This window comes from Talpa occidentalis, unplaced genomic scaffold, assembly GCF_014898055.3.
Source record: "Talpa occidentalis isolate TD23 unplaced genomic scaffold, MPIMG_talOcc4v2.1 talOcc4.10, whole genome shotgun sequence".
NCBI lineage: Eukaryota > Metazoa > Chordata > Mammalia > Eulipotyphla > Talpidae > Talpa > Talpa occidentalis.
This window is the reverse complement of record NW_023600993.1, coordinates 11596720-11608122: the sequence shown is the minus strand read 5'-3', so window position 1 is coordinate 11608122 and position 11403 is coordinate 11596720. Positions and strand designations below refer to the sequence as shown.

General features: G+C 40.2%; 2 protein-coding genes across 9 annotated transcripts in view; both read left to right on the top strand.

The window, feature by feature from the left end:
• The window catches only part of NEK11 (NIMA related kinase 11), a 155241-nt gene that overhangs the window by 6281 nt on the left and 137557 nt on the right, over nucleotides 1–11403 (top strand). For all 8 annotated transcript variants that reach the window (XR_008549589.1, XM_037524455.2, XM_054689189.1 and 5 more), the window contains one exon: nucleotides 2222–2489. Coding sequence is in view for 7 of the 8 variants with exons in the window: in XM_037524455.2 (XP_037380352.1) it covers nucleotides 2272–2489 (218 nt within the window). In the remaining variant the exon portion in view is untranslated. The remainder of the gene's footprint in view (nucleotides 1–2221; nucleotides 2490–11403) is intronic.
• On the top strand, nucleotides 63–580 carry LOC119256670 (10 kDa heat shock protein, mitochondrial). Its single transcript, XM_037524448.2, has one exon. It carries the CDS (start codon nucleotides 164–166, stop codon nucleotides 470–472), a length of 309 nt encoding a protein of 102 aa, XP_037380345.1. The 5' UTR covers nucleotides 63–163; the 3' UTR covers nucleotides 473–580.

Here is an 11403-nt window from a genome sequence, read left to right as displayed (position 1 = left end):
ACTGCTTAGCTACTCCTGTCTCTTACAAATTAGGAGCCTCGGCGGGCCCGCGCGCCTGCGCGTTGGGCGGCCTCGGCCCACATTCACGTGTCCGGAGGGCCGGGCTGCGGGTCTGTCTTTTTTGCGGCGGCGGGAGAACAGGGCGACTGCGGCGGCCGGAGTCATGGCAGGACAGGCATTTAGAAAGTTTCTTCCCCTCTTCGACCGAGTATTAGTCGAAAGGAGTGCAGCTGAAACTGTAACCAAAGGAGGCATTATGCTTCCAGAAAAATCTCAAGGAAAAGTGTTGCAAGCAACAGTAGTAGCTGTTGGATCAGGCTCTAAAGGAAAGGGTGGAGAGATTCAACCAGTTAGTGTGAAAGTTGGAGATAAAGTTCTTCTCCCAGAATATGGAGGCACCAAAGTAGTTCTAGATGACAAGGATTATTTCTTATTTAGAGATGGTGATATTCTTGGAAAGTATGTAGACTGAAACCAAGATTGAAATGGCATCATGTGAAGCAGCCCATTCCACTCAAGTTCTGAAATCTTTCATCATGTAAATAATTTCTGTGTCTCTTTTATAATAAACTAATGCTATCCAAAAAAAAAAAAAAAAAAAACAAATTAGGAGCCTCTGGGAAACTGAACTGACCAGAGAACTATTCTGTTTTGTGCTGAACAGGAGGCCTTTTCTCTAAAAGAGGAAGAATCGCTGAGTGATTTTAAGGGTCCTTTGAGTTGAAAAGGCTTGTGAGACTAGACATTTCTCTCAACAGCTTTATTTGTCCAGGACACATCATTTTTTATATCAGTAGACAAAGCAAACAAAAGCCACATTTGGTGGCCTGTTGTCCATTTATATTTTCAGCAGATTTCACTCATATTTTCTGTAATCTCAGTAATCCCACATAATTGCTTGTGTTTTAAGGGATTCTGAGGTATGACACCAGCGCTGTCATTCCAGCTTAATGCTGATGTTGTTTTAATAGAGTTGTGCCCAGGGCGCACTCAGGTGATTTGGTTTCTCCCTTTCTTCCTGCCTTCCTACCTTCCCCCTGCACCCTCAGGGAGACTTAACTGATTGATATATTACTTCAAAAAAGAAAACACTGCAAATGGACATTTACTTGCTTTTTTTTCTATTCTGAGGAACTTTGTAATTGGCCACCACCATGTGAAGCCTGCCCATGGGCCACATGCCCCAAACTACACAGATAACACCTTGTTTTGACATTATACACAATCGATTTTTGTCTTATAACTTAGGAATTGTTGACTATGGAAACTGTCTGTGCCTTGGAATAAGGGATAAACTGTCTATGCCTTCTCCCAAGGCATAGACAGTCTTCAACTTATAATCAAGTGTGTATACAGATTTAAAACAAAGCCCACATTTTATGATTACTCAAAAGCATTTTTCATTTTGAGGAAAGAAAAGTGATTTTACCATGCATGTGCTCATATGAAACAGTCCTGCCTTCCGTGATTCTACTGTACATTTAGCTCCTGAAGGAATTAATAATTTCCCTAGATTTCTAGTCGACTAACATTAAAATACAATTTTAGGTTTGAATTTCATTTGTGACACTTCTTATTTCCAATCCAGGGCGATTACTCAATACGCAGCGTGAATAATAGAAATGTCAGAATCTACTTAAGGCAGGAAAAAAACTCATTCTGATCCATATCGCTCATCACATCTATTCTAATAAATGCAAATATCATATAGTCCATAGGAGGGAAAAAACTAAAGAAATGAACATTATGCTAACTTCTGGTTTGATGCTCAATCACTATTTGTAAATCAAAATACACATTAGCTAAGAATAAAGAATTGCAAAAAGGTTGATGCAAATAGATTTAAGGAAACAATAATGTTCTTATTTTTTTATATGTGCTTTTTTAATGTGCTTTTTTTAAGTATGGGAGAATATAAATCTTAAACAGATTGTTGATCAGAAACATCTGGACATCTGAGAACTTGGGGGAAATTTGAGTGAAACTCAGGTTTGCCAAATTTGGATGTATGAAGGAAGGCTTTCTCCCTGTGAAACACTGACTGCCTTCTATTGGAATCTGCAGTATTGATACCTTTCAATGTTTTCTCTCACGTCATTAAACTAATAACATGATATGGTGTCATTCGGCTCACTAATCAGGGTTCGGGTATCACTGCCCAGACTTTACAGTTTTTATTAGGAATAGTTCAGACCTGAACTCTGGATTTCCTATCTTTAAGGTATTGAATGATGTCCTTGGATGAACTTGACCATCTCCTTGGAGACTTGAATGTTGAGTTTCTTTGAACATCTGAGCCAGTTCTCTCTCACTGGAGCAATGCTGAAATTCCAAGAGACTGCTAAGTGTGTGAGTAGATCAAGAACCATTTCCACATATCCAAAGGGCTTGATTGCGAGAAGATATGTGCTTCAGCAGAAGCTTGGCAGTGGAAGTTTTGGAACTGTCTATCTGGTTTCAGACAAGAAAGCCAAACAAGGAGAGGAACTGTAAGTAAAAATATTTCATACAAATCTTGAGTTGACGGCCCTGTATGTGGAGTTCTGAGCTGATTAAAAACATGGGGTACCATTCACTTTGCTTTTTGCATTAAAATGAGAATTTAGTAAGAAATAGGAAAGCTCCTTGAATGGTCTCTTCAGATAAGGGTCTTAAAGGCATTTCAGCAGGTGAGTAAAGTACCCAGATGACCTAGAGAAGGGAATGGGTAGATTTTGTGAAAAGAAGGTCTTTATGCATTCCAGAGTCTCAATTACAACATTGCTGCCACTTCACTTGATTGGCACTTCTTGAATGAGAGACTAAGAATTGTTTATAATGACTGCGTTTTTAGAAATGTTATGAAATGCAAATGAATGGTAATTCACATTTGAGGTGAGGAGGGCGTACGAAGTATACTATTAATTTTCTTGGGCTTTTTTCTATGAACGAGATGTTCAAAGTCTGTCTTCATACAGTCCCCAAATTACATATTTAAACTGAACAGGGCCCTTCATCTCAGATGAACTTATGTTGGTGACCTGCCTTTCCTTTCATATCGATCAGACCACACCAACTTTTCTAAGTAGAGAACAACTCTTAATGCAGTTATACAAGAGATCACTTACAGTTAAGACTGAATCTTCATTTTTAGCTTTGTTTGAATTTTCTGTGGTGAAAAGTTCATGAGAACTGAAGTCAGGATAAGAAACTTATACTTCAGGAAGAAGAGAAAGAAGCAAGAATGAACCAAGAAACCAACCCTTAACTCTGGAAGAACAAATTTCCACTTAGCTTTGCAAGTGAGCAGGTCAAGAAGCAGGCCCTACTCTCAACTGTGAGGTTAAGGCTAGGCAGCTTCCTAATATGAACTTCAGTTTCATCATCCATGGAATGGGCATAAAACCTTATGGGTACCTTTTTTTTTTTTTTAAAGATTTATTTATTTATGCATACAAGAACTGGGGTGTAGGCCAGAGGTGCAGCGGGTGAGAGGAGTCACCAGAGGCAGCGTAGGGAGCAGAACAGGCAGACCTACTGAAATACACTGCTGAGGGGAGCAGCAGGTGAGACAGCAGAGGTCTGCTGCACCATGTGGGTCAGCTCCCTGGTTGGGGATTGAACTCATGCCACAGTGGCTGGGGATAGCTTGATAGCGCTGTGTCTTTAACCCCTGCGCCACCAGGGGGGCCCTCATAGGTACCTTTTGAGGGAATAAAGAAAATATGCCTTATATCCCAGATTATCCCTGGCTTCCCGTTCCTGAAGGAGTGGCTTGTGCAGGCCATGAGTCTGAACTGGCATACTTGTTAAATAGCCCCATGTGAAAGCTCGGGCCACCTAATATACACTTTAAGACTTATTCAAAGAATCAGACAAAAAGGGAGTAGGTAGCATTGCTTTTTCAATCAGGATAGTGCAAGCATCATTGTGCCACTTGGTGGCGCCTCGCTACCATTGACGTTTTGCATATTTCCTGAATGTTAATTACAGTGGAAATACCACATACCTTTCCATTTTAATTCACTTTCTGCGTTAGCCATGGGATGGGGAAAAAAGCCAGAGGGATTACACCTGACTAATGTATGTTTGGAGAGAGTTTTCTTTTTGGCACAAATATCTACCATTGCTTTTTTAATTATAGTAGAATAGATTTTATTACATTCTGTGTCATGAAATTAATAAAACAATATTTGGAAATATTTCATAATGATAGAAACTCTGTCCTAATGGATGTGATAATATTAACTCATCCCTCAAAATCTAGTTTTATTCAAGTTCTAATTCTTTTTCATAATTTTATATTTTTGGTAAGCTGTGAAATATTTTTTAATGAGCTCATGGATTTTGATGAGCCAAGAAGTTTGGATCTTAGTATAGTATGTGTAATTTCTTCAAAAAGAGATGTTTAGGGCCTCCCTGGTGGCGCAAGGGCTTAAGACGCAGCACTATGAAACTCTCCACAACCTCTGCAACACGAGTTCAATCCCTCACCGGCCAGGGAGCAACCCACATGGCACAGCAGACCTCTCCTGACTCGCCTGCTGCTCCCCTCAGCAGTGCTTTTGGTCCATCTGCCTGTTCTGCTCCCTACTCTAACAGAGTCTCTGTGAATCCTCTCACCCACCACACCTTTGGCCTGTACCCCAGCTCTTGTATGCATAAATAAATAAATCTTTTCTTTTAAAAAAGAGATGTTTAGGAAATAGGTTTAACCTCAAACACTCAAATAAATGATTAAACTTGTACATGGCTACTTGTTCATTATAAAAAACAGTTAATCAAGGCCAAACTGCAGTGAATTGCAACATATACCACAGCAGCATAGATTGCTGGACTTTAGATGTGTGTATTTTATCACATTTAAGATACAGTGATATTATTATGTGGAGTTGATTTTCTGCTGTCACCTATTTCAGTCTGTCATCTACCAAGTACTTACTACAATTTAAGTATTAAACCTTTGCTATGAACCAAATACCAGGGAGGAATCTGAAACCATAGAAGATAAGTCTTGGCCCACATGAGCTTCTGGTCTAAAAGAGAGACAGTAGTAACATACACAGAACTACTGGCAACAGCCCCCTGCTTAAACATCTTATGGCATGCATTTCACAGAAAACACGGATGGGCATTGCAGGAAAATGATCCATGATCCTGCCACCTAACTTCTGCTTTTTCCTGTCTGCATTAACAAATACTTACTCTTTTAAGGAAACTTACAGTTGCCTCAGATATGGGGGATGAAGAATGAGGGAGAGTTGCTTTTCACGGAACACTTTTTTTGTACATTTGCCATTTTGTACCCATGCAAGATTAAAAACAAGACCCCAGCAACATAAAGAACTCCACATACTGGTCGCCTTTGCCAATCACCTGCTCTTCACAAAGCCTGAGTCTAATACAGTGGCTCCCGGCCTTGACTCAGCAGTGCAGTCACAGTATTTCAAAATACACATGCTGGAGTCCTTTCCCAGTGTGTTCCGTTTTAATTGGGTCATCCTCCAGGCATCTGGATTTTTGAGACATTTCACATGCGTCAAACGTGCAGCCAGACTTTGAAAGACACTAACTGTATCATCATAAAAATAAGTAACTACAGGGCCTCCCCCTGTAGGTTGAGCGCAGTGCTGTAAAGCTGTCCGCAGCCTCTGCAGCGTGGGTTCAATTCCCAGCCCGCCAGGGAGGGTCCCACATGGCGCGGCAGACCTCTCCTGTCTCGCCCGCTGCTCCCCTCAGCAGAGCTTTCGGTCTGTCTGCCTGTTCTGTTCCCCGCTCTGTCTGTGATGAATCCTCTCACCCACCCGCGCCTCTGGCCTGTGCCCCAGCTATTGTGTAAATAAAAAATAAATCTTTAATAAATAAATAAATAACTACAAACTGGTATAGCTGTTGTGAAAGAAGAGTCGGGGTGGCTGTGGGTACAGCTGACCTACCTACGCTGGCAGGGTGGGGCTGGCGAGCTCTGGCTTCCCTGACAAGCTGCTAATTCAGTGGACACCCAAGAGTGGCTAAGAACTAGCCAGTGGTCTTAGAATTGCCTGGAGGGCTTGATAAACACCAGTTGCTGGGCTCTACTCCCCAAGCTTCTGATTCAGTAAGTCTGAGCATCTGTGTCCCCACTTCTGCTTGCTGCTGGCCTGAGGACACCGAACTAGGCACAAGGAGGGAAGGAGGCTTCATTTGGTGCCAAAGGCCCGAAGATAGAAGGAGGTTCTGTGCTTATGTGATTTTGCACTTTTTTTTTTTTGGAAGTACAAAAACATAAGTATTTTCCTGTGTTTTCAAATACTCTTAAAAGCACTTTAAAAACCTGTGTTAATGGTCTACTCTGTGACTTTAATATCATTTATCCTGGCTCCCTCTTATCGGATATGTGTGTCCTAGTACCCGCTTTGAAGTCAAAGTAGGAAACTGTTAATTGTACCACTTAGCATCTGCAGAGATGTGACTGCTTCAGTATGTTCTCTGTTAATGGTATAACCCTGAAAAGCTATAGAAGAACCTTGGTTTACCCACTTCAGTCACTGAGACGTGATGGGCACTCGGTGGCACCTCACTGAAGCCTCTTTGGACCAGTTGTGAGTTATGGCCACATTTCCTGAGAGGCTCAGTTGTAATTGGGAAAGAATGACTTCATCCATTTTCACGTTTATTTCTGACACATTGAGAAATGGAGAAATTGGTTTTCATATTGTGAGGAATGAACCGAAAAGCCTCCCTTTCTCTGTGTAAGTTTTCACTATTTATAAAAAAGGACATTATTTCCTCTTACAGAATTAATAAGTGGAGCACAGTAGCCTGACAGTGTCAAAAATAATTAAAAATGAGTAATAGTTCTTCCGAGAATGCATAGATTTTAGAATTTTTGAGGCAAGCTCTTGGTGGCAGAGCGTGACAGTAATTTCTGCTTTTTAATAGCTGGAGGCCTTCACGTAGCTAGTGTTTATATTTTGTACCTGCTAACACCTAGCTGTAGATTTTCTGTCTGATTTAGCTTATCATTCTAACATGCCCTTACTTTCAATTTGGAGTCAGTATAAACGAAGCATTAGTAGATTTAGTGAGTCCAGCTTTGAGCCCATTTGCTGTACTCTTATTAAAGCTATTATTTCTATTTTATGACCAGGAGCTCTCTCCAGTGGGTTCCGTGAAGGGAGAATCGGGTTATTGAGTGGGCTGAGTTAATTTAATAGGATTCATGGTTTACACAGTGGAGAGTTATGAAAGCAATTTGGGACAAACGAATGATTTTTCCCTGCCAGAAAACACAGCTTTCTTCAGTTTTTCATGGTCAGGTCTTTTTCCTTTAAAATCTTCCGTTTACAATCTTCAATTGCAATGTGAAAGCATATTGAGATAGTATGTTTGGAGGATCTTGTGCTGGGATTCCTTTAGGTAAATCTGGAAAGGGTGAATTTGCTCTTGGACTTCACTTAGGATTTTGTCATTCATGGCCTGCCATAAAGTCAAGGCTCTGAGCTTTGGCCGGATTAAAACTAGAAGGTTTGGGAGATCGAAGGGGGAAAGGGAAAAGGCTCCTTATCTCTGTCATGGTAATGAAGTCGATATTCTGGGGTAAATGATTTACATTTTCCCGAGGCTGCTTTGCTGCATATATTAGTATAAAAGAACCCGTGAGCTTTTTATCAGGTTTTTAATATTTACAGATGAGAGATGACTAATAAATAAAATATTTTAGGATGAGTAGGATGCGGGGAAATCCTCGGTCTCATTTTGGCTTGGGCAGGAGGCCAAAAAGAAAAAGCCTGCTTTGAAAACTAAATCACCAAGAAGCATTTAGAAAGAAGACAATAGCATACACAAAGTCTTTTTTTTTAAAAGCCCTTTAAAAGAAAAGACTTTCTTATATATTTTCTTTTCTTATATCTCAAAGGCTTGAGAGAAAATGAGAAGTGATTTATATTTAAAATGCCACACATAGATGATTGACAGGAAAAGAGTATAGACCTATTACTAGATTTTTCAGACTGGCTGTTTAAATTGTTATCACATTCTTTATTCTTCCAATGTATTGTTTTGGTGGATTTGTGAATAGGGTGGCTAATAGTTTTGCTAACACTGAATAATAACCCCAGGAACTAAGGAATACTATTCTTTTTTTTTTTTTTTAAGATTTATTTATTTATTTATACAAGCACTGGGTACAGTCAGAAGTACGGGAGGGTGAAAGAATTCACCAGAGCCAGAGCAGGGAACAGAACAGGCAGACTGATGAAATACACTGCTGAGGGAAGCAGCGGGCGAGACAGGAGAGGTCTGCATGCCATGTGGGACCCTTGCTGGCTGGCCGGGGATCGAACCAGCACTGCAGAGGCTACAGGCAGCTTCGCAGCCCAGCACTCAACCGCTGCGCCACCGGGGAGGCCCAGGAATGCTATTCTTAATTTAAATGTATGGGATAGGGGGAATATCTAAACTATTTTAGTAAATGGTAACTTAGAAATGTAATAGAATATGCTAGTCCCTTTACATTGTCATTACTGAATGCACCAAAATTTCAAAAAGCAAGATTTGTGAGTTAAGCTTATTATTTTAAATGTTAATCTCATTTATTCATTAAATAAAGCACTTTCAGGATGAGTGCATATTATGTGAGAACACAACTTCATGGATGTAATTCATGTTTAACCCCCACCCCCCAAAAGGACTTTTTTTTGGTGAGATGTATTTGATCAAAGACTGAGCTAACTTTTAGTAGATTCCAGAGGAAACTCAATAACCAAATCCCAAGTTTTTAGTGGTTGAGTAGGAATAATTCTGGACTAACTTTAATTTTCTGACCTCAGATGTAGTCTGTAAACAGCCCTTCTTGTTCTTGGTTATTTAAGCAATGCTCTTGGGAGACTTGTTCCTCCAACCACTTTTCCTCCAAGCAGCCCAGCACTCTGCCTGGCATACAACTGCACACACCCCTCACTCCAACAGCCTCAGCTGATGGAATCCTTTTCTTTCTGGAAATGGTATGCTTCCTTTTTAGACATGGGTGTTGACCTAGAAGCAGATACGGGCAATTGTGGCCACCACCCAACTTTATACCCAATTTGAACTGAAATTTGAGTTGTGCTAGCATCCACCTCTAAGAAACTTGGATTGAGATATGTTGATAACTCAAACATCAGAGAAATAAGAAGATGAAAGACTTTCAGGATGAAATTAGTTTCTGGTTCATTTTACTATTCTTGACACAAATTTCCTGGGAAAAATTTCAGTTTTAGTTGTCATGACTTCTATGTCTAAAAAGTGAGCTTAGAGTGATATCTATGACTTAAAAGTCAACAAGGGGGAAAAACAACCTTTATGTTATTGTTAGTTTCTTGGTCAGTTAGTCCTTTAGCTTTGGAATTAATGATTTGTAAATTTGTTATTTATATGGGATCTTTGGAACTAATGATTTGTAAATTTGTTTTTTACATGGGAAATAGACATTGTTGACACCAAAGAGTTCTAAAAGTAGTTTGTATACTACACTATGTATTATAGAAATAATTTCATGTAGTATTAAAAATAAGCAGTTAACATTATGTGACCTTCATTGCTTTAAAATGCTGTGAAACTGAATTTCTGTTCCAGAGGCTCATAAGAACATAGTCACCTACTTTTATAACTTTAACCCTGTTATACCCGATACTCATATGAATGAATGAACAATTATAAAATGTTTGAGATGTTATAGAATAAATTTAGTAGTGTAGCAGTGTTGTTATTTAGTGATTATGTGAAAAACCCACCCAAAATATAGTTGCGGTTGATGGTTGATGATAGACACACTGATTATCTTAATTGATGATGTCATGAGCATATACATATGTCCTTTATGTGTCAATTATTCTTAATAAATGTGTTTAGAAAACACAAACACTGGACGGCGATGAAGGAAAACTTCTAAGATGTTAAACCGGCTGGTCTTACGGTAGCTAGTGATACTCACCGTGAAGTTTGATCGTTTAAACAGAATGTTGCTTTTCAATCTTTTTTTTTTTTTTAAATCTTTTTATTTTTTTTTTTATAGAGGCATGTTTTTTTATTTATTTATTTTGTTTGTTTGTTTTGTTTATACATGCACTGGGTACAGTCAGAAGCGGGGGAGGGTGAGAGAATTCACCAGAGCCAGAGCGGGGAGCAGAGCAGGCAGAAGGACCGAAGTACACTGCTGAGGGGAGCAGCGGGCGGCAGGAGAGGTCTGCGCGCCATGTGGGATTCTCCGCCGGTGGCCGGGGAGCAGCCGGGGATCGAACCGGCGCCGCAGAGGCCGCGGGCAGCTTCGCAACCCAGCGCTCAACCGCTGCGCCACCGGGGAGGCACGCTTTTTAATCTTTGGATTCAGACTAATCAATCTTTACTGTTTTGAGTTCAGAGAAAAATGATGAGCTTTGGGCTTTGTTTCTCATAACCCCTTATGAGGGGTTGATATTCTTGTCGCCAGTCGTAGAGTTCTCAATTTCTGAGAGTGAAAAGTCACTCCTGAAGCTTCGGTTAGAATGTGTTTCAGTGTCAGTTTTTCCAGCATTTTAATTAGAGTGTGAATGATGTTCCACTTTCCTGTTTGTTTGAATTTGGAGAAACCCTTTAAAGCCTAATCAGTGGCCTATCCCTGCCTTCCCTCAGAGGAGATTTGGGGAAGATTTGTGGCCCAGCAGTTCTTCTCCTGTCTTCTTTCTCACCTTCTGCCTCTCCCTCCACCAGTGCAGCCCTATTGTAGGATTCCGAGCAAGATCGGCCCGTTCACTTTTCACATGATTAGATTTGTTATTTGTTCATCAACTGCTTTTAACTCACGTGCTCTTTAAAAAAAAAAAAAGTTTCAGTGTAATGATTATTGAGCTCTAATGAGTAGTGTTCTATGGAGAATTGTTTTGGAAATGAAAATTACAAGATGGATCAATGACAACTGTGGTTCTCAAGGAGTTGACCATCACTTAGGAAGGGAAGCATTTGGATATTGGATATAGAAGGGACTGGAAATTCAATTGTAAGTCCTACTGTCTTCAAAAAAGCTGAGTTTTGAGCTCATACCATAAGTTATATTCAAAAGATTTTGAAAACTGAGAATAGTAGATAATTTCCTCCAGGTAAAATACTTTGATGTTATTTTGCTAGTTTTGCATAATCATAAAAACTCTGTGTGGATAGGCCTCTGTGTATTCACAGACACACACACATACAGACTACATGTATATATGCACACCCACATAGGTGTGTCTACATGCATGCACAAGTGCGTGTGTGTATGTGTGCGTATTCTTGATTTGAGTTTTTCAGGTCAACACGAGCTCAGCGGCAGGGATGCTCAGCTCATGCAGATGTCCTGGTCTGATGGATGAAGAGGTCAGGGTTCAGTGTCTCATGAGCATCTAGGGCAGGCACTGGCATACCCTGGGGGGAATTCTATTGTACTTTATG